The sequence below is a fragment of the Leptodactylus fuscus genome, chromosome 3 (genome assembly GCF_031893055.1).
Source record: "Leptodactylus fuscus isolate aLepFus1 chromosome 3, aLepFus1.hap2, whole genome shotgun sequence".
NCBI classification, from domain to species: domain Eukaryota; kingdom Metazoa; phylum Chordata; class Amphibia; order Anura; family Leptodactylidae; genus Leptodactylus; species Leptodactylus fuscus.
The window spans coordinates 55,475,416-55,498,672 of NC_134267.1; the positions used below are offsets into that span (position 1 = coordinate 55,475,416).

The 23,257-nt window shown below is 42.4% G+C and overlaps 1 protein-coding gene across 1 annotated transcript in view; it reads right to left on the reverse strand.

The window, feature by feature from the left end:
- The window catches only part of CFAP61 (cilia and flagella associated protein 61), a 227,796-nt gene that overhangs the window by 199,235 nt on the left and 5,304 nt on the right, over positions 1 to 23,257 (reverse strand). Inside the window, exons 5-8 of the mRNA XM_075267626.1 lie at positions 18,849 to 18,916; positions 17,814 to 17,940; positions 14,005 to 14,137; positions 9,972 to 10,125 (exon numbers count right to left, since the gene is read on the reverse strand). Of these exons, the coding sequence (XP_075123727.1) occupies positions 9,972 to 10,125; positions 14,005 to 14,137; positions 17,814 to 17,940; positions 18,849 to 18,916 (482 nt within the window). The remainder of the gene's footprint in view (positions 1 to 9,971; positions 10,126 to 14,004; positions 14,138 to 17,813; positions 17,941 to 18,848; positions 18,917 to 23,257) is intronic.

Genomic DNA, 23,257 nt, shown 5'->3' on the forward strand with positions numbered 1-23,257 from the left:
AGTATATACTGTACAAGAGGCCATTTTCTCGTGGCCTGTGGGCATGAGCAGTTTGATCTGCCCAGGGCCCAAGGCCTAGAAGTTACAAGCCACCGCTGGAAGAAGAGGATGAAGAGGGCGCTGCTGACAAAGATGGAGGCGGCGCTGGAGAGAGTTCCCTGGCAGCATTGGGGACGCCCCCAGTGCTGTTTGAGCCCTGGGGCCCACCCCCATTGCTGCGAGAGAGCTAATTTGCATACAGAGAAAAAACAGGATTTTAGGCGAACGGCAGCGCGGAGAAGACTACGAAAGGTAGGAGAAGAATAACGTTTCTTAAGGCTATTCCAACGTGGTACCTAGAAAAAATTGAGTGTGAATGATAGGATTCCTTTAATAGTTAGTCCTCCCTATATATAATGGTATAAATTAAGAACTTTCTATCTGTTTATTTGAAATTTCATCCAACCTCATTTGAAAATACTAAGGTTTTTTTTTTTTTTTTTTTTTTTTTAAAAGAATCTTTTGCAATGAGTGCATACAAGTCCACCTGCGCCATGACATCTTGAAGTGTGAATGAGTAACATCTATGACTAACATCTATATCACAGTGTACAAGATAAAAACAAAGCCGTGACAAGATTTGTAACCTTAGATGGGGTTAAGTTATGGCTCAGTGAGGAAAGCAGAGAACACAGCTCTAGCACAGCAGCTCTATGTAAAGTCTAAGCTAGACAATGGGGAGATAAAGTCATGAAAATGTGCCAGAAATATTATGTAAAAAACTAGGCTTCATGCTTTACACCTAATTTTCTAAAATTTTTCTTAGACACTTTCTAACACTTCCTGGGTCTTGCCCACCAAGTGAGTGGGACTTATGAGGAAGGGGAATGATGTTTGTTGACATCATACACCATAAAATGCATCTAAAACTCAGTCAGTGTTAGTTATCTGCCCAAGTATTTTATTTCATCTCTCTATACTTTGCCCACAGTCAGTCAGCGGTGAACCTCTTACCTATTAGGCCCCTTTCAGATGTCCGCGATTGAATGGCACAGCCGGTGCACAGATGTCATCAGTGTGCCAACCGTGCACCATCATGCTTCCATGGCCCTATTTATGCAATGAAAAGGAGTCATGAAAGCACGGTAGCAAATGTAGAAAAGAAAAACCCAAATAGTACACTGACCTAGTCCACAGTCATCTGCAACGGGCCTTAGACCAATGATGCTATAGCACCCAGGGATGACTCCGAAACCTGCCAGTGGTACGCAACACTCAGATTGGGAGGATGTTCACATATCTTTAATATGGTTTTCTATTCAGATATGCTTTTGGGGATTGAGTGGGCCTTAAATAGTTTTTTTCATTTTAGCTGATTTCCCCTCTGTGGCCTCTATTTCATATCTTTGTTGTCCCTGAACTGGGGGGAAACAGAGCACGGAGGCCCCAGCCCGCTCTGTGTCCAGTGCCGGAATGGCGCAGCTGGCCCTAGCGGGTGGTAGGCTGGGGCTTCTGCTTGAGTCTGCGGAGGTTCCGGTTTCCCTCAAGTGCCGGGACCAGCACTTCCGAGGTCAGGGAGGTCAGCTGGTTATTCGTTTAATGCGGCATCAGCTCTCGTGTGACTTCTGCCCGCCTGTCTCCTGTCCCTGCTGTTCCTGATCGCTCTGCCTATGTATGAGCCCGGTTTGCTTTACAGACATCCCCTTTTTGATCTCCTGATTTGGCACCTTCCTGACCTCCTGTGCATGACCTTTGGCTTTCTCCTTACCTTCCTTATCTGAATCCTGATTTGGCTACTCTGCAAAACTCCTGTGTATGACCCGGCGCTCCTGACTACGACTACGCTTCTGCCTCTTCCTTTTGCTACCATGTGACCTCCTGTGACCAACTCGGCTTGATTGACTACGCTTTGGCTTCCTCTGGAACCTGCTTTGACCTCTGGATTGCCACCCTACTCCTACTACTGTACGTCTTTTTCTCCATTGTGACCTGCTCTCCTGAATGTCATCCACTGTGGTTAGTGTCTGGGTTTTTCTGGGTCCTCCTTACTTGGGATTCGCTGGGTGTGTGGCGCTCTCTGGGCAGCTGCGTTTCTGGGCCCCGTATTTTACCAAGTCCAACTCCACCATCAGGAGCTCTGGCGAAGAACTCCGGGGCCTGGTTCTGCTCTGGTTAGGAGAGCGTAGTACACTCAGAACTGTTTTTGCCTCGGTGCCTGGGGATTCTAGTTGCTCAAGACTAGTGATTATTGATTGCATCAAGTTCCTAACACTGCTATCATGTCTCCCATACACTGCACCTGGAAAAAACAGGCGATACTGCTCCCTAACTCTCTCACGCCCAAACAATACAGAGGACACGATAGAAAAGTAATGAACAGTTCTGATATGAATAAACCAGACAAAATATACTCTTACCTCCAGAAATATGTTTATGTCAGTGTACCCTTCCTTCACTCTTCCTCTTTATAGACTTCTATTGTAGCTGTAATTTTACACTTTTGTGAGCTGACAGTCCATCCTGAGAAACCAAGATGGATTTGACAGATATTTCATTGTAAATGTCACCTTGGATATAAGAAGTAGGAGGAAAAAAGCCAGAAGCTTGTTTGTCAAAGGGTTTTTTTAATTTTCTATCATACTATTGATTTAGGCAAAGGTTATTGGAAAATTGTTGGCATTTTTTTGTGATGGATTATAATGATACCAACAGTCAGTACATTCTATACCACTGTATGCTTCTATTGCATGCTTCTATATTGTTGATGACCGTCTTATACTATACAGTAAAGACTAAAGCTGGCCAAATGCATTTGATACGTGTCGTCTGGACCCACTGATTTTGACAGGTTTGGCTTTTGTTTTTAGAAAGATAAACTTCAGCCAGAGGGGTCTGGCAGAGTCTTTCTCCTCTCTCCTTGTTACATATGCACTGCTTGGCCAAGCTACATGCACTGCTAGCCATATGCATGGGGAAGCTGAGCAAGATACAGTATTTGTTGGCTGAGTGAGGATAAATCTAATGGGGTGGGGTAAAAAAAAAAAAGAGTGTCTCAGGAGACCAGTCACTGGCCTCAATGGTCACATATTGGGTACCACTGACGAATTACACTCTTCTCATCTGACGGAAGTTGAGAACACTTAGAAAACTTTCCATTTCATTTAGAAATTTTTTAGAATTCTGTTTTTTACTCTTGCACTTTATGTTGACAAACAGTTTCTTCATAAAAGTTTTAATCCATTTCATTCAACGTTCTCCAATGTTTTATAGTTCTATCCAAACCCTTTTCAACTCAAGCAATGAACTGATAATAAATGTATTTATTTCACATCTAAAAGGGAAGAAATATTTGTATAGTGAGAGAGCTGGAGATTCCATCTTTGACTACTATACAATGTTGTGAGAGTTTTTATCCTTTTAGAAGTATTGAGAAACAAAGGGCACAAAACGTGCGGTAACACAGGAGGTTGTCAGAGGCTAGCGTGCAGCTGTTGGCTTATTGTATTTGATGGGTAAAGGAATAACCGAATGACAAAGGGCTGTACTCAATAGTCTCCATAATTGGCACCCTACATTGTAAACACAAATATAAGTGTAACCCCCTTCTCCGGCGAATGTCACATTACCAGGATAATTTGTTACCATGATTAATTAAAACATCACGTCTTCATCATGCCTGTAGATTACAACTATGTAAAGGAAGAAATATCTATCTATCTATAAAGAAAAAAGTAAGATAGTAGCAACTAAAGGGAGGACTGCCCAAAGTTGCAATTCAGAAACCCAGTCTCCCAAACCGGGTACATATTCAGCAATAAGAACCTTCTCCACCAGCATCTTCACATGATGGAGTGAGTTATTGGAGATGAGACCGTACGCCACCTATCGGTCCAGGTAAACAGCCTTGGCTCCAATAAATTGCTCCTTCATTTAAAGACGAGGGTGGAGGATGTTTTATCCATCTATCTATCTATCTATCTATCTATCTATCTATCTATCTATCTATCTATCTATCTATCTATCTACACTGTCTACCAATAAGTATTTGGACACCCATGCAAATGAATATATCTGCGGTTGTGATGTACGTCACACCTTCCACCGTTAAATAGGAAACAGCATTGGCATTAGTCGCACTAACAACATTTCTTCATATACAATAGTTGATAGAACCCAGCAGATGCTTCCTTACGGATGGTATTGATAGACACAATACTCCTGGATGCCTGGTGAAACTCCTGGTGTATGTGAGCCATCGGTTGGGTGCGGTTTCTCTGGCCAGCACTTGTCGGTCTCTATCTCCCAGTTTCGGGGGTCTTCCAACTCGGGGCACATTCCGACAATCACCGTTCACCTTCCACTCCGTAATCACATAGGTCACAGTTGATTTTGAGTAATTCAGTTCACTTGCTATGTCCCTTAAGGATTGACCATTTCTGTGGTACCCCACAATTATCCCTTTCTTGAAATTGGACAACTCTGCGCTTCATGTCATCTTGCATGCGACTAATGCCAATGCACTAATGCCAATGCTGTTTCCTATTTAACAGCGGAAGGCATTACGTACATCACGACCGCAGATATCTTCATTTGCATGGGTGTCCAAATACTTATTGGTAGACAGTGTATAAAGGATAGGAGGAAAAGAGCCAGGTGAGTGAAGAAAGAAGCTTGTTTGTAAAAGTTTTTTTTATATATATTCTCTCATACTATTGATTTATGCAAAGTTTGTTGGAAAATTGTTGGCATTTTTTGGTGATGGATTATAATGATACCCCCAATCAGTACATTCTATACCACTATATGTGTCTATTGCATGCTTCTATATTGCTAATGACCATCTTATACTGTGCAGTAAAGACTAAAGCAGACCAGGTGATTTAAAAACATGTCGTCTCCAACAAAAAAGGCTGTGTTTCCACAACGTTGCACCTTAGCCTAAATAAGTTTTCCAGGACAGGTTATCAATAATAGATTGGATGGGGTGTGACACCAGACACCAATCAGATATTTCCAGCAGTTGATCCACAGAGAACAGAGCTGGAAGCAGATAGCTCTGTTCTCTGTGTTGTGGCCAAACCAGGTTACTGCAACAAAGTAGCTAATGGTTCTTGTTAATTTCATTCACACAATGAAAGAAAAAAAAATCTGCAGAAAAGCTGCATTTTTAAAAACGTGTGTTTTTTGCCTACAGATTCAGGAATGTTTTCCTTATAGATTTAAAAGAGGAAGAAAAACTGCATAGAAAAGGCACCAAAAGCTCACTTAGGCTAAGGCCCCATGGGACGTCCCCGAATTCGCCTCAAAATCTTGACCAAAAAATACGGCTCCCATTGAAATCAATGAATCAATTGAAATCAATGGGAGCTGGTCAGTTCTTTTTTCCAGGAGCCGTTTGTTACGGCTCTTGGAAAAAAAGAGGCGACATGTTCATTCTTCAGGCGGATTCGCAAGGCAAATCCGCCTGAAGACACTCCCTCCTCTCGACTAGGCCCATTTATTTGGGCCTAATCCAGATTGGAGTGCCGCAACTGGATGCACTGCACCGACATCCAGTTGCGGCTACCCGTATTTTGGACCGGAACCTGAGGCGGCCTCCGCGTTAAATTCTGGTCCAAAATACCCCGTCTGAACCCGACCAAACCTTAAACTGTACTAGATCTGTATACTGTTGACCACAAATCAGCACAGACCATGATATGAGATAACTTCCTCACTACAGACCTTTCAGGCCGGTGCTCTATGTAGTGTAAACGCCGCGATTTTGCCGCAGCCAAAACCAGTGTTTTACAGTACCTGCAAAGTAGATAGGATTCTGGCTGATTACAGCCACACATTGCAAAAAAGTATCCGCAGTGGAAATGCTAAAACTGTTGCAGCATGTCAAGTACAGAAAAGCTGGCGGTTTCCCTAAAGGTGTAGTTGAAGCAGAAAGTTCTCAGAGGAAAACTCTGCGGACCTTCTGTGAAAAGCGCTGCGGGAAAAAACACAATGCATTTCTGCTGCGATTTTTTCCTGCAGCACTTTTTAGCTGCGGCTCGCTACGCGGGGCCAGGCTTCAATATCTATAAACCACCATTTTTCAATCTTATTGTACTGTTCCAAACCAGATATAATTTGCAACATGATTTACCATAACTGAATATTGTATTTGCAATAAAGGGTCAGTCAGTAGTGGCATTTAACTGGGCACCTTCAGCAGAGAATAAATCACGTTGACGTGCCCCAATGTTTTCCGACAACCTGTCAATTTTGCTACTAATTTCCAGTGAGATGTTTTAGAAGGTTTCTGGCTTTGAAAGAAAAGGAAAAGCTGGAGGACTTGGTTGGCACTGAGATGACTTAGCACTGATGTTGTGCAGCTGGTGTCTGGTGGAAATGGGTGATTAGACCTGGCATGGATACTGAAGCACTAGTGGTGTGCAGCTGGGCCTGGGTGTACGAGCTCACTGCTTTGATGCAAAAAATGGAAAGCAAAGTACAAACTGGTGTTAAAAAGGCAAACAAGACAAAATCACAGCCTAAGAAGCCACTTTAGGCCGGGGCCCCACGGGACGGAAACGCCACGATTTGCAAAAAAATCACGGCATTTTACAGTACAGGCAAAGTGGATGGGATTCAAGTGAATCAAATGCCCACTTTGTGGGGAAAAACCGCCGTGCGGACACAACGCGGTTTCCGAAACCGCCGCGGTTTTGGAAATCGCAGCATGTCAATTATATTTACGGAAACACCAGCGGTTTCCCCATAGATTAATAATAATAATTGTAACAGAAAGTCCACGGGGGAAACTCTGCAAACTTTCTGTTTAAAGTGCTGTGGAATGAACTGCAGTTCATTGCTGCAGGTTGGATTGTGTGGCCTTAGCCTTACCCAGTTCTCATATGAAACTGTAGGCTTTATTGGCTAGAATCACTGCAGAACACAAAGGCTACTTATGCAAGGTTTGGTACAGTAACTATGTAAAAGGGAAGATCAAGCAAAGTCAAGAAACATGGGTGGATTTACACGTGGAAGTTTCGTAGCAGGATGAAAAGCTAAAAACTAGTGTCACAGTCACATAACCAGTTTATGGCAGAGACCCCACATTGCAAACCACAGCCAAAAAGCGATGTGGGAGAAACAACGGCAGAAATGCTTTGTGGTTTTTCCTGCAGCGCTTTTGACAGAAAGTCAGCAAAGTTTTAGAAATCGCAGCAGTTCCGCTGCAGGTATTTTTCTGCAATGTGTGGATGGGATTCACCAAAGTTTTTTTTTTACCATGGTGTTTTTGTTTTGTTTATCCTTACCAGAGATACATTAAAGACACTTATTGTCTCTCTGATTCATTCTCGCCTTGACTTCTGTAACTCTTACTAATCGGTCTTCCCCTCACTAAACTCTCCCCTCTACAATCTATTCTGAATGCAGCGGCCAGGAGGCGAACTAATTTACCACGTAGACTTGTCCTTTACCCTGGAGCGGATGCTGGCCTCCAAAAATCATACCTTCTCTAGCTTTCACTCCAAAAGGGCTCTTTGGTCCTCCTTTATGGAGAACAGGAAGGGTGCCCTAGCCCCGGCCCCACGTCCTCCCCCTGACACAACTCCCTGAAGTGCTTTGCATGCTGGTTCATTATTACCCTAATAGTCGCAAGTGTTTGCTTATTCCTCTGTGTGTCGCTTGTCATGCCAAATTTAGAATGGTATCACCTGAGTATGCGGTACCTTACATACATATAGAGTCACTGGTTTACTTATGTTATTTGTGAGTTTTGGTTTTTCGTTTCTTTTCTTACATCCTATCCCCTTTCTGTCCCATTTCTCTCCTCCCCCACTCCCGCCCCACCCCTCCCTGTTCCCTGCCCTGTCCTAGGCTCAGCTCAATCTGACATTGGACGACATTTGTGAATTGATACAGTCGCTATTTTCATACATTGTACTTCATGCTTGTACTATTTTTTTGTTTATGTTTTTCTGACAACTCGTCGTGAATTTGCTCAATGTTCTTTTCTTTTGTATGGTCTGACCGGGCCACTGTTTCTGTACCCTTGTTTTGTTGTTGGACTTTTTACATTGAAAAATTTTTCTCAATAAAAATCAAATTTAAAATAAATAAATAAATGAATGAATGCAGCGGCCAGTCTAGACGCTACAGCGATGCCTCCGGTCTGTCAGTCGCTACATTGGCTGCCTATTCATTACAGAATACAATATAAAGTTATCACCCTCATCCACAAGGCTCTCCATAATGCCGCACCTCCCTACATTTCCTCCCTCATGTCTGTCTACCGCCCAACCCGTGCTCTCCGCTCACTCAATGACCTAACACTTACATCCTCTATTATCAGAACATCCCACTCTCGTATAAGACTTCTCCCGAGCTGCACCACTTCTCTGGAATGCTCTACCTTGGACAATCAGATTAACTCCCAATTTCTACAGTTTCACACGCAAACTAAAGACACATCTTTTCAGACAGGCCTATCACAATTTCTAATGTAAACCCTTCCGTACCATAATTAGAATCCCTAAAATTTAACCCTCCTCTGTCCCCGCTCCCACATTTCCCCACATGATATGATGCCATTTCAGGCTAACTTTATATGTCCAAGCTCCATCCACATGTGAAAGGACACGACTGGTGACGGCTCATAAAGTTTTATGTTTGTGTAATGACAGTAACCTCTATTACAACATTGTCTGACCACCATATAAACAATGCCACCCCTGCTACCTCTTGTGTCACCCCCTCTACCTCATTGATTGTAAGCTCTTGCGAGCAGGGCCCTCAGTCCCATTGTGTGAAATGACTTTCGTTGTAATGTATCTTTCTGTCTGTATTTGAACCCTACAAATTGTACAGCGCTGTGGAATATGTTGGTGCTATATAAATAAAACGTATTATTATATTAAGGAGGAGGACTCACATGGAGGGCTTTCGGCCCCTTATTTTGTAAAAACTGCAGCCAAACAATCAAATGTCAAATATGTGAGCTAGCTGAGTTTACACGCATTGACTCTAGGTTCACACTAGCGTTCAGCTTTCCATTCTTCAGATCTGCTTGGGGACCTGAAAAACAGAAAGCTAACTCACTTAAAAAGCGATAACCCGTGGACGCCATAGACTTCAATGGGGTCCGCCAGATTTCCACCACAAAATGCAGAAAAATCTGGAGAGAAAAGTCCTGCTTACTCCACATTTATTTTATTTTTTTTAAATGTAGATTGTGAGCCCCATATAGGGATCACAATCTACATTTTCCCTATCAGTATGTCTTTGGAGTATGGGAGGAAATCCATGCAAACACAGGGAGAACATACAAACTCCTTGCAGATGTTGTTCCTGGTGGGATTCAAACCCAGGATTCCAGCACTGCAAGGCTACAGTGCTAACCACGGAGCCATAGTGGTGCCCCGCATTTTTTTTTAAGTGGGTTTGGGGACAGAAACCCTGGATGGCGTTCAAGCACTGGTGGTCTAGACTCTGTCACACCAGAAAAAAAATAAAAAAGTAAAATGTTACTAATAATAAATTACATAATAATAATAATAATAATAATAATAATAATAATAATAATAATAATAATAATTAGTGTAACCTTTATGACTGGTTTAGGAATAAACAGGAAAATTAACATACTGGCCCTTATGCATTGATCAAATTTGTCCTAGCAAAATCTACAGCTTTCATTTTCCACAAGCAGATTTGACCTCACAGACACTTGAGGGTCTTTTCATAAAATCTCTTTAGTATAAAAATACAAGAAGTAGGTACAGAATTGTATAAAACTATAGCATATTGTCAGTCAAGCTGTGGACTCTCCTCATTGCCAGTCTTAGGGGGCATTTACAAGGAGTAACACGGCGCTGATTCTGGCACGATAATTTGCGTAAGAATCAGCGCAATGTGCGGTACACATTGAACTCAATGGGATTCTGTTTCGCAGCACTGATTCTAACGCAAATTTTCGTGCCAGAATCAGCGCGCTGGGATGAATTAATAGGTCCTACCTTTTTCTGAACCAGCTTCCTCCATTGTCTGAAGAACATCTTCAGGATGAGGTTTACACAAACCATGGAAAGGTCCCAGATCAAACGAATCTTGCAATAGCTGGACATTGACCTCAGAACATACGCTCATGAATCCAACAGCACAACCTTGGTCCTATACACACAGACACAATGGAACATAGTCTTCAGGCTTATTATTATGGAGTCAGGATTTCTGTAGCTGCAGATTTAACAGTAATCTGAATATATACACTGAATAAGAAAGCTGCAAAGGTGTAATGTGGGCCCAATATAAGAGCAATGCGTTTCTGCCAGGTTAGAAAAAGGAACCCATTGAAGTCAACGGGAGGCTTTTTTTTCAGCACTGAAATTCAACACCAAATTCAGCGCCATTTTCCTCCATGTGAATGCACCCTAAGGGCGGCCGCAAATTCACGGGCGAAAAATAACGCGGCGTATACGCTCCTAACTCCCATTGAAATGAATGGGAGCATTTTCAGCGCGTAATCTGCCGGCACGTGTATACATGCCAGATCACGCTCCACGTTACATCGTGTGAACACACCCTTAGGGTGCATTCACACTGAGTAAACGCTAGCTTATTCTGAACGTAAAACACGTTCAGAATAAGCAGCGTCTAAAGCAGCTCCATTCATTTCTATGGGAGCCGGCATACGAGCGCTCCCCATAGAAATGAATGGGCTGCTTCTTTCACTCCGAGCAGTCCCATTGAAGTGAATGGGGAGTGCCGGCGTGTACGCTTCGGCATGAGCAGAGCTAGCCGTACACGCCGGCACTCCCCATTCACTTCAATGGGACTACTCGGAGTGAAAGAAGCAGCCCATTCATTTCTATGGGGAGCGCTCGTATGCCGGCTCCCATAGAAATGAATGGAGCTGCTTTAGACGCTGCTTATTCTGAACGTGTTTTACGTTCAGAATAAGCTAGCGTTTACTCAGTGTGAATGCACCCTTAGGCTGGGTTTACACAGAGTTTTTTGGCGAGGATTTTGCAGAGGAAAAACTCCGCTTCAGGAATTAGGAAATGGTTTTTTGAAGCATTTTTTTTTAATATGAGGCGTTTTTAGTTTTTGTTTTTTTTCCTCCAGCACAATTTATGGACCTTGAAAAAACCGCTAGTGGTTTTTGAAGTATTTTATGCAAAAATCAATAGCAATTTTTCCATCTCCCATTGAATCCGACTGGGTTCAGAATCCGGTCCAAAAAACGGCTATCCGCGACTGGATGCCGGTGCACCAGCATCCAGTCTCGGCATTGCGCTCCGGATTAGGCCCAAATTAATGGGGCTAGTTGGGAGGGAGTGTTGCTCCACGGACTCTGCGGTGATTCCACCATGGAATCTGCGGCAACAAAGGACATGTCGCTTCTTTTTTCCACAAGCAGGAACAAGCCACTCGCGGAAAAAGGAACCCACTGAATTCAATGGGAGGCAGTTTTTTGAGCCGGATTCTGAAAAAAGGTCATGTCGCTTTTATTTTCCGCTAGCAGAAAAAAATCGCTAGCAGATTTACATAGGACTCATAGGACTATTGTGAGGCAGTTTTTGGAGGCAGATTTTGACGCGGATTCCGCGTCAAAATCCTGACCAAAAAACTCTGTGTGACCTAATGATACAAAGTTGGTATAACCACTTATTTCTAAGGATAATGGAGCATAGATATATAAAGAATGGAATTTCATCTTAATAAATTTGGCGCATCTCCTGCCCCTTAACCTCAAATCTCCATTGGCTAGTAGTTGGTATTAATTTGAGCCATAATTTATCACCAGCCAGGTGACTGCTGCAGCCAATCACAGGCCTCAGCATTGACCTCTTCACAAATGGCACATGGCTGCTGTGATATGCCGTTTGTGAGGTGGTCACTGCTGAGGCTTGTGATTGGCTGCAGCAGTCACCTGGCACAGAACCTGTATACAAATGAAACGGATCTGCTGCTGCTGTATATGGAGGCTTGGGGACAGGTAAATACTTGTTATGTTTGTTGGCCCTCTAGCAACAGTATAAAATAATAAAAAAAATTCGTGGAACACCCCTTTAAAAGGGGCTTTTAATATTAATTATCCCTCCTCAGCCTAGAGTAGGGGTCAGCAACCTTCGGCACTCCAGCTGCTGTGAAACTACAACTCCCAACATGTTCCATTCACTTCTATGGGAGGCTCAAGAACAGCAGAGCAAGAATGCATGCTGGGAGTTGTAGTTTTACACAGCTGGCGTGCTGAAGGTTGCCTACCGCTGGCCTAGAGCATCACTGTCAGATCTGTGGTGTCTGATACTTGGCAGCCCCACTTATCTGGTATTGATGTCCTGTCCTAATCCTTGTAATGTTACATCCTTATAGAGCACAAGCTAAAATACTGAAATAATAATGTGAACATCGCCTAAGACCTGCATCATTACTAGGTGAAATGGTATAGATGTTATAAAACAAAGCAAGAGGGACATCTAAAGCAAGCATAATACCACCATTCCTCTCTGCTGAAGACTGCTTCTGTCCCATCTCAGAGACTGAACAAAAGCTGCTGCGGTTCTTGGGGCCAGGGCTCAGCAGAGGATGATTAACCAATCCATCTACCATATGTGGAAGAAGACTTGCCAGCTTTATGCTCGGCAGGGAAAACTGGCATCATACTTGGCTGCCATGGACTTGTCTATCCAAACTACAGCCGTGCTGGTGAGAATCTACTGCCTGAAATGTCTTTTTCTGCCTATTCCAATTCTGGAGGCTTGTGACATGAATCTATTATTTATTGTGTTGCTGTTTGCAGTAAGTTATTACACTAATGGCTCATTGTCACTTATTATTAGCTCTAAAGCAATATGCAGAACACATATGGTTAAGCAGGCAGACAGTTTTTGAGGAGAAGATATACCATTGCAGGATTACTACAATATAAACCGAAATATGGGTTTGTGTACCAGCAATTTATATATAAGGGGCAGTTAAAGTTTATAGAAGAAGTTAAAGTGGACCTCCAATGATTACCAATGTTATTTTTTACATAGAAGTTTATCGACAGGGGAGGGGGAGAAGGAGGAGGAGGGGGCTGCTGGTAAAGATATCCAAATAACTATAGTTACATCGCAAGTGAGAGAGCTCTTTTGATGCTGCTATATTTCAAGATAAGTCTCTACCACTGCAATGAATCATGACAGCAGTCTCCTCCTTCTCCTCCTCCCCTTTCCATAGACTTCTGTGTATTAAATTAAAGATGGGTACAGATGCTGCAGAGATAAGAGACTCAGTGAACGGAAAGAGTTGGAGAGTAGTCTCATAAATGGAAAAGGAAAGAGATATCTTTAATAAGAAATATTACAAAGTTTCTTATATTCACTTGTACTATTCATTTATAAAAAGAGGTTTTTTTTAACTGCAGGTACGCTTTAAACATCTCAGTGTGTTCATGAAATCAATACACCAGATTCCAGAGGCTGGGGTTTATAACCCTGACCCCTCTTGGCATTTGCCATGCCCCCTTTTGCAAAAGTGGAACGGCAGAGCAAATTTTTAAAAAGTCACTTTTTCTGAAAAAAATTTAAACAATTCAAACTTTATGCCTTATATGACAGAAAACGAGTGTAATAGCCAATCAGTGACTAGTGCCTACGTGAACACAGCCACTGATTGGCTCCTGTGCAGGCCAAAGGTCAGGAAGACCAGGGAACTGAATGGAGTCTCTCTGCTGAAACCCTGGCCAAACGGACAGGGAAGTATGAATTATTTTTTATTTTAAGTCAACTATACTGTAAAAATAGGAAGTGGAACGCCGCTTTAATAGTTATGTATTTGACGTGGTAAAATCATTGACTTAACCACTAGAAAAAGCACAATATAAAATCATACAAATCATTCCCATCATCCCAAACACATTTAATGGATAATTTTTTAATAACTGGAATAAAAATAATAAGGAACATCTGGTTAGATTGATGACATATCTTCTATTGTTATCGGGTGCCATGCATCCCATCACAGGTAATACTGATACATTATCTTACAACCAAGTTCACGAACCTCACAAACAACAGAGTGGTTGTTCTCATCCTGTGCCTTGATAAGTTCTGCCAGAAAATATTCTCCATAAGTGGCTTTCAGGGTATCATTGTGGCGCATAAAAATTGGAATGAGGTCGTCATGATCTTCTACCCTAAGAAGCAAAATAGCAATGTTAGGTAAAGAATGGAGCAGGTTTTTAGTCTGCAAATTTTAAATGGAAAAAGCAGTGAGAAAATATCTGCAATCTATTTTATTCCACTAGTCTGTACTATGTATTAACAAGCGGTCTGCAGACTGCAGATAGTGGCATCAAGTGAGTCCATGGATGACTGACCCTACAGGGTGGTTCAAAGGTAAGAAGTGGTTGGGAACGACATCCTGTGCGCGGCATGTTGCTAGAGGTACATATGTCACATGGACCCATTCCCATTAAAAAAAAAGACTGTGAGGGCAACTTTCAAAATGGCTGCTATATTGGACACCACCCCACATAGATTTGCCTCCTTCCCCTTAGGCCCTTGCCGACTGTGTGCTAGGTTAGTGTACTATAAAGGTTTTTCCGGGATAGTACTATGACCCATTCGGTTCTGTTGGCCCATGCACATGACTGTGTATTACACAGATCAGTACTGGCCACATAACTCAGGACAGGTCCTATTCCTGTTCAGTTTTGTGAGGGTGCTTTAGCAGCCCCCATTCATTGAAGCTTGGACAGTTCATCAATTCAATCACAGATGGCTGCCCGCACAGCCGTGTGCGAGGGGCCTTAGCGACATGCCACACAGGATGGCGTTCCCAACCATCGTCTCCATACATTTGGAACACCCTGGTATCTCCATACCTGGAGGCCACCCTGTAGAGATCTTTCTTCAATTCTCTAGTTGAGTTTATCTACAGCTATATTGGATGAAGGCGACCGAGGGGAAAAAAAAAAACAAGCCGCTTTTACTGATCACAAAGTATCCCTATCTGTACAGTGTAACGGCACGGACAACCGGCAATACAGACAAATAAATGTTTTTCTTCTGACATCTGTATTCAAGAATTTTTAGTTTTATTAGTTTGTACTCCACACGCACCAAAACATGTCATTCTTGGCATGTACATGGGAATTGATGCAGTCAGCAGGAGAGGGAGGGGGCGATACATGGTAAAAGAGAGAGGGACCGCTGCGGCTCCGAGTGAAGATGAGGTAAAGTATGCAATGAGGAGTAAGATAAAAGGGTTATCTGGGGCTATGATATTGATTTGGTTTCTTCACTACTCACAAAGCAAAGCACCGTACACTGTATAGTGGCTGAGCTTGGTATTGCAGCTCAGACTAATTGGTTTATGATCAGTGGACACGAAGTCACCTGCCTGTGAGGAGGAAGTGGATCTCAATATTATAGTCCAGGAGAACCCCTTTAAGTACATGGCAGCTTTGGCCACAGCCCATGAGGACGGAAGATCCTACAGGGTCTTGAGGGACTTTCATCTCTGCCCCTCTCCATTCCTTTTACTTAGCAATGTATGACAGTTTGTATACAGGAGCAGCACCACAAGAAAGTAGTTTAGTATTCAGCCAAGTATAGAAATGACTTTCTTATGTGCGCTTTCTATGCTGCAAAGACAAGAACAAATTTTTAGATGTTGTCCTGTAGTAAACATTTCAACTTGACATAAAGATGCATTGAGCAGAAAAAAGGGTAATGGATTTTGCGTGGAACAGATGAATTCACCCATCTGACAATGTGTCCTCTATTAAAGGGACGGTCCAGGAGTTAAACAATATTCACCTGTTAAATCCCCAGTTTTTGTTGTTTTGTTTTTGTTTGTTTTTTTAAACAACCTCTTTAAACTTTAGAGTCATAGTCATTCAAAGGCATTGTATTGATGGTGTGATGTGGTGGTGTAGACCCTAAAACTGGAAGGAGTGTGTATATAAAAATGAACGGCCTACTGTGATTTTTGGTTCATTTTTCCAGAAAAAAAGAAAAAGACAAAGTTGGCAAATTTGCATTGATATAGTGAAACACTCTGATTTTTTTAAATGCATGTATCTGTCGTATAATAAAAGCTAGTAAATTCTATATAACATATCCTTATTATAACAACTATTGCACCCTATAAGAAATGTACTGGCATTGATTTCCTCCAAGGTATTGTAGTTGAGATAGGATTTATTCAAAGTGTTACAGCGACCTCATGTGGTGAAAATCTTACAAAACACATTAGATGCGTATGTATACCAGGTGTCACATTTCATAAACTGATTGATACATGAAGCTCGAGGTTTACCATATACCAATAATGGGTGGAATTTATTAAGTCTGAAATTTACTTTGACATGATGGCACAAGATGCTTCGGCCTCGTAATTCTGGCCCACTCCCATGCACTAGAATTGAAATCTACACCAGTCAGATCTACACCTGCTATAACTAAGACCTGTATTTTGGAGTTTGCTCTAGCAAATTTGTTGGGCTGAGGTGCCCCCACTCCAGCCTTCCTTGGTCTCTGTCCCATTCTGCCCATTTTAATAAAAAGTGGCAAACAGGGCACAGCAACATCAAAGTCAGAGCAGTAGCTATTGCTACTGGGTCCTGCCCCCTGTGGGGCGCCAAAGTACCCTCTGACACACAAACATACCACTATACCAAATGGCATAAGGCAGGTTACAGATTTTGTATTGGGCCCAGGAGCTTCAAGTTACTCTGATCAAAGTTGAGGGGGTGCAGTCACACCTGTGCCCAGGAGCCTTAGGGGGCCCATAAGCACTGGCATCAGTATTGATATTGCAGCTTCTATCTGGCCCATAAGCCAACGAGACTCACAGATTACGCTAACCACTAAAAGAGAGATTAACCGCCTTAGCACCCGTAACCATCACTATCAAGGATTCGCTGAAGGGATGAGGTAGGGAGCCTCGGACAAAAGACTGTACCCAGGCCCAAAAGACTTTAGTTACGCCACTGGATCAAAGTGATGCAAAAAAGGGCCATGCACAACAACTACTTCAATGTATGGAGGTTTCCTGTCATAAAGGGAATAATCAAATCCTCTTAAGGCATCACCTTAGAGCTGGGTTCACATTTGCATTGGAGTCTCCACTGGAGACCCTGTTGCAGGGTCCCTCGAATATCCACAGAGAAAAAAATCCTGCATGCCAGACTCCATGTGTAGTTGTCTACCTGTGTCAACCTAGCATAAGATGTTGTGCACAAGCCAGAGGTTTAGACATAGGTTAGATTTATCAAGACTAGTATTTTCCGCATTGCTCTTGATAATTTAGGCGCCTCCTCCAGGGTCCATGTGCCCAAACAGAAATCTGAGTCCGCTCCCAAGGCTGGAGATCAGTACTTGCAGAACATATCCTTCATTTATTTATTAAATTTCTATAGGAATGCGTTTTGGGGTACACAGGCCCCTTTTTTCAAAAGTTCAGAGGAACATATGTTTCATAGGAAGGTGCTGTTTGCCTTAGCCAAGCTGTGGTCCTGTCTACATGAAACTATGGGCAGTGCAGAAGAGCAGGCAAAATATAAATGTCTTTCAGACTGAGGCCCCACGTTGCGGAAACGCAGCTTTTTTTGTTGCAGATTTTGTTGCGTTTTTTGAGTCAAAGCCAAGAATGGCTACAAAAGGAATGGGAAATATATAGGAAGTTCTTATAATTCTCCCTTCTGCTCAATCCACTCCTGGCTTTGGCTCAAAAAAAACACAACAGAATCTGCCACAAAAAAAGCTGCTTTTCCGCAACGTGGGGCCTCAGCCTCACATCTGCAAAGAATGAAAAAAGTATTTATTAAAAATCTGTCTATTATAAACCTGCAACAATAGAGGTACCTGGCTTCCCGGATATGGAGCTGGGGACAGTGCCTATGTCTGTGACACATGTACACTGAAAACTTCTCAGTCAATTTTGATCCTGGAACGTTCCTGACATGTTCAAATACCAATGCCAAGGCAGGAGCTGGATAAATTAAAGATACAGCATTAAATACAATCTTCTCTAGCACCAAATTAAGAAATTAGGCATTAAAAGTGCAGGCAATATTAACAGAGGGCAGCTTGTATTATATCCATAGGTGGAATCTCTTTTTTTTAAATGAAATCTGCATTATTATGTTCCTCTGATATTTCTCCTGGAAATGTGTACATAAAAAACTAGTAATTAACACTTTCCTTATCAATAGGGTGTGTTATTACTAAGGATGTCTCATCGATTTGACAGTGTGAGGGTCAGTGCATACGGAGTTTTTTGGTGCTGATTTTGATGCTGAATCCGCCTCAAAATCCGCCTCCAAAAAAGCCTCCCAATAGAACTCTATTTGGAGGTGGTTTTTGTAGGCTGATTTTGAGGCGGATTTAGCGTCAAAATCAGTGGCAAAAAATTCTGTGTGCCATGACCCTGAGAGTAAGCAGGCTCACACCCCACTGAAATTTTGTCCTACATTTCCAGGATGAACAACAGAGGACCAGCAATGAATTGTTATTTCAAGGGGAATACAAATATTTACTAGAACAGGCATGTCAGGAGAGTTGACAAATTCTCTTTAATGTGTAAAGTTAATGGCTATATTAACATAAAGTAGACTGCAACGAAAAAGTGCTGTGGAAAAGACCGTGGTGTTAACGCTTCACGTTTTTTTCCATATCGCTTTCACAGAAAGTTGGCAGAGGTTTCCTCTGCCGACTTTCTGCTTCCATTATGTGGATGGGATTCAGTCGAAAGTGACACGTTTATGCCATGTGGGGCCCACGGCTTTGCAATGTTTTCAGCAACAAATCTGCCATGAATTCACTGCTGCTAATAAAATAGTGGTTAATAAAATAATAAAAATAATATAATAATAAAATAAAATAATTGTTCAGACTTACTCAAAGTAACGCTGTGTGGAGTGACCAGACATATAAAATGTAGATCCGCAACTGCACTAAACACGGCTCTGTGAAGAAAAAACAAAGTATTAGTATCAAACAATAAATGTAATAGTGCGGCTTTATATACAGAGTAGGGGAATTTGCATTTTGTATGCCGGCCTTGATAACCCAGGCACCAATGGAGAATGCACCTAATTTATTATGAAGCATGCGCCTCCTCATAAACCAAGGGTGTCATCCAGTGGACTGTGGGCCTACACTGAAATCTACGCCAGCTCGTACTTATGATTTCAGGCAACATTTATGCCTGGAAACTGTCATAATAAATCTGACAGAACCAATGTGAAGAGTGATGTAAAAACTGCTCTTTATTACAATTTTTGTTCAAAATAGCATTTACAAAATTGCAACCCCTGGTTTCTGCTTACTTCCATTGGATAAAAATCAGTCCATGGTCATGTGATGGACACACAGGTGAACGGCTTGTCACAGTCGCAACGCAATAATCAGATCTGTGTTGTAACGAGCCATGCACCTGTGTGTCCATCACATGACCATGGACTGATTTTTATCCACTGGGAGTAAGCAGAATGAATGACAGCAAGCAGAGATATAGAGAAGAGGGAGGAATTTCATACAGAAAGTATATTGGGACATTGTATAACCTTTCATTATAAGTAATAGCATTTATGTGAGAAAACTGGACATTCCTTTTAACATAAGACATCTTACCGTATATACTCGAGTATAAGCCGAGTTTTTCAGCACAGTTTTTGTGCTGAAAAAGCCCCCCTCAGTTTATAATCGAGTCAAGCTAAAAAAAAAAGTTTTTTGTTTAGTTTTTTTTTTGTTTGTTTTTTTTTTGGGGGGGGGGGAGGCGGGAGTCTATGACCAACTGCAATAGTAATGTATAGAATCTCCCATAAAATAGTGGAAAAAAAAAAAATTTAAGAAGATATAATGAAAAAATAAAATAAATCAAAGTTCTAAATCATTCCTTTCCCTAGAATACATATAAAATTAGAAAATTACTGTGAAACACAAACACATTAGGTATCTCTGTGTGTGAGAGTGCCCGGTCTACTGAATATAGGGTATCTGCAGGGGTTAATAGCAGCACTGCAGATACCCTATATTCAGCCAGGCTGAATTACCGTACAAGTGGGGGAAAAAAAACTTAGTCCTCAAACTCAGGGGAGGGGCAGACAGACAACCAAAACACCCCCTCCCCTTTCCCAGCACCCAGCATCTACTGCACCCAAAAACTCCGACCATTTTAATTTTTGAAATTTTCCAGTAGCTGCTGCATTTCCCCCCTCGGTTTATACTCGAGTCAATAAGTTTTCCCATTTTTTTGTAGTAAAATTAGGGGTCTCGGCTTATATTTGGGTCGGCTTATACTCGAGTATATACAGTAAGTATGTTGCATCCTTTCACATTCACCTTGCTCATGTGGCTAACCTTTAGCATACACACTAAAAGAAAAAAACAATGGAGGCCAAGAGCGTCCTTTTCCCCTCCACTGGGTTGAATGTGTCTGCACACCATTTTCTGCATCTGTGTTCGGGTTTCCATTCGGGGAGTCCGCTTGGGGACCCCCCGAACAGAAACCTATATGCTCTTAAAAAGCGGTTACCTAAGGAAACCACATGGACCCCATAGACTATAATGGGGTCCATGTGTTTTCCACACGAATCATGTGGAGACAAAAGTGCTGCTTTCCTTAGGGTAAGTTCACATGGGGTATTTTGGTCAGGATTTTGAGGCCGTATCCACCTCAAAATCCAGTCCAAATAGACGTCTCCCATTGAAATCAATGGGAGCCGGTCAGTTCTTTTTTCTGGGAGCCGTTTGTTCCGGCTCCCGGAAAAAAGAAGCGACGTGTTCATTCTTTCAGGCAGATTCACCTCGCAACATCCGCCTGAAGACACTCCCTCCTCCCGACTAGGGCCTAATCCAGAGCGAAGTGTGCGACTGGATGCCGGTGCACTGTACTACCGGCCGGTGCTACCCGTATTTTAGTCTGGAACCTGAGGCAGCCTCCACCTCAGGTTCTGGACCAAAAAACCCAGTGTGAACTTACCCTTAGTTAAACGCTTTTTAATATGGACTTCCTGAACGAAACCCAAACACAGATGTGAATCAGGCCTCAACTTCATATTGCACTTTTCTATACAAAGAGACTGCGGTATCCTTTATACGTTTTATTCATTTTACAATGGGAACCTTATGCCTATACATTGTATACATAGGAGCCTTCTGTTGGAGACATACATTGGAAGCAGATACCTCCGCCAAGAGGCTCAAGTGCTGTTGGGAATGCATGAGTTAACTTCAATGGCTGCCCCTGTGTCATTAGCAAGAGCCTGCCATTTGTAGAAGAATATATTGACAATGCCTGCTTTTTACAAAAAGACTAAACTCAACAATAAAATGCGGCTTAATAAATGATAGGAAGAAGTGCTCTACATGCAATGCAAAGCAAACATTACAACAGATGTTCCTCTCCCAAAGGCCTCGCCATACGCAGAAGCCGAACAATGTATCCTGTTAAGTGTATACACATGGAGATTACATAAAGGGTGAATTATGAGACCGTGCCGAGAATCATGTGAAGAGGCTGCAATGCGCCGATACAACTCAATGTAATCCTTCTCTTAGACTATACTTATTAATAGAGCCGCAGGACATCTACCTTGACTGAGTGCTCAGCTGTTGACGGATCTTACAGGGAATATCATTTATGGCCACTGAGTATGAAACGACTTAAAAGTGAAAAGTCGACAGAAAAACTACATTTTATCATAATAGGGGCCTTATGGATGACGGATGGTATTATTTTGTCACACTCATTTCCAGTGGCTGAATATTTTCTGAAGTGTATACTCAATGACAAAAAAAAATAACGCACCAAGAAGGAGCTATTGGAAAGAAAAGACACTTTCTTACAATGTTAGAGCGGAAGGAGAAGTTTATTGGGGAACATGGTACAAGAAAGGAAGCTGTAGTACCCTGTTGTGCTCCTCTAGCCTGGATACAAGAGGGGATATGAACAGGCATGGAGGTATACAGGTTCTATATGATATCCTGTAGCACATTAGCCTACAGATATTGCAGCTAGGCCTATAGATCCTACCCATTTGTAGGCTGCTGAGGCAAGCGTCCCTACTGGTCCCATAAAGGCTCAATTGGTGGTAACTCTGGTGGCTGAGCAGACCAAGGAAGTGTTGTAATCTGGCAGAGACATTCCTTGAAAACCCTTGCTTGTGTGGGTGGGCATTATCCTGAAAAATTCCAGTAGAAGCCCTGCAATTAGAGGTCACATATGTGGCCGCAGGGTGCCCTGCACATATTGCTGAGCTGTTAGTGTTCTTTGTATTACTACTAGGGGCAACAGACTGTTGTATGTGATGGCTGCACAGATCATCATACCAGCAGATGGCGCAATGTTTTGCTCAACAGCAAAAGCAAGATTGAAGTACTTACCCCAAGGCCTCCATATTCCAACCCGACTGTCATTGGATCTCAACCAGAACTGGGACAATATGGTTCCAGTATGTAGCAATCTCGGATTTTCCGTCACTGCACACAAAAGTGACGTTCATTGGCTGTCAATGGCAGGACACTTAATATGTGCAGTGACACCAAATTTCCTTCTGGAGTGGTCAGGTCAACCTGTGTCTGGTTGGTGAACAAAAAAGCTGAGGGAGCTGCTCATGCTTGTTGGTGGATCAACTGATCCTTCTACCGGCGGTGTTTCTGGAACTTGTTTGCCATCTGTGTGTGCCTTCTTCAACCACTGCACCCAACACCTCTTAGCAGCTAGGTCAGAACAGTCTAGAAGGCAGGCAATGATGATCCCCTTCTCAAAGTCTCTGGGCAAAAGTCTGAACTGGGCAAAAAGTCTTCACCAGCGCATTATAGAGGCCAATGACTTCTCACCAAGAGATACACTACCCAAAAGTAGCTAGAGAGAGCCCTTTTAGGGCTAATTCACACGGGGACACGGAGGAGGATTTTGACAGCGGAATCCACGTCATAATCCTCCTCCATACAATGTAGTCTATGTATACTGCTAGCTTTTTTTTTTTCTGCTAGCAGATTTTTCTGTTAGCAGAGAAAAAGAAGCAACATGACTTTTCTTCAGGTGTTTTCCGCCTGAAGAAAGCAATAGAAGTGAATGGGAAGCGTTTTTTACACACAAAGCGTTTTTTGCGGCCTGTTCTTTTAAAGCATGGGAAGCCTGGAAGCGGTTTTTACAAAAAAAAGCTCCACAAAAAGCGTGCCAAGGTCAAAAAAAGCTTCCTAATTAGGAAGCGTTTTTTTCCGGTGCCAAAATAAGCCACACGTTATTTACGTGTGAACTAAGCCTTATAGGGCAGTGGGAGAAGCACTTTTACACCCTC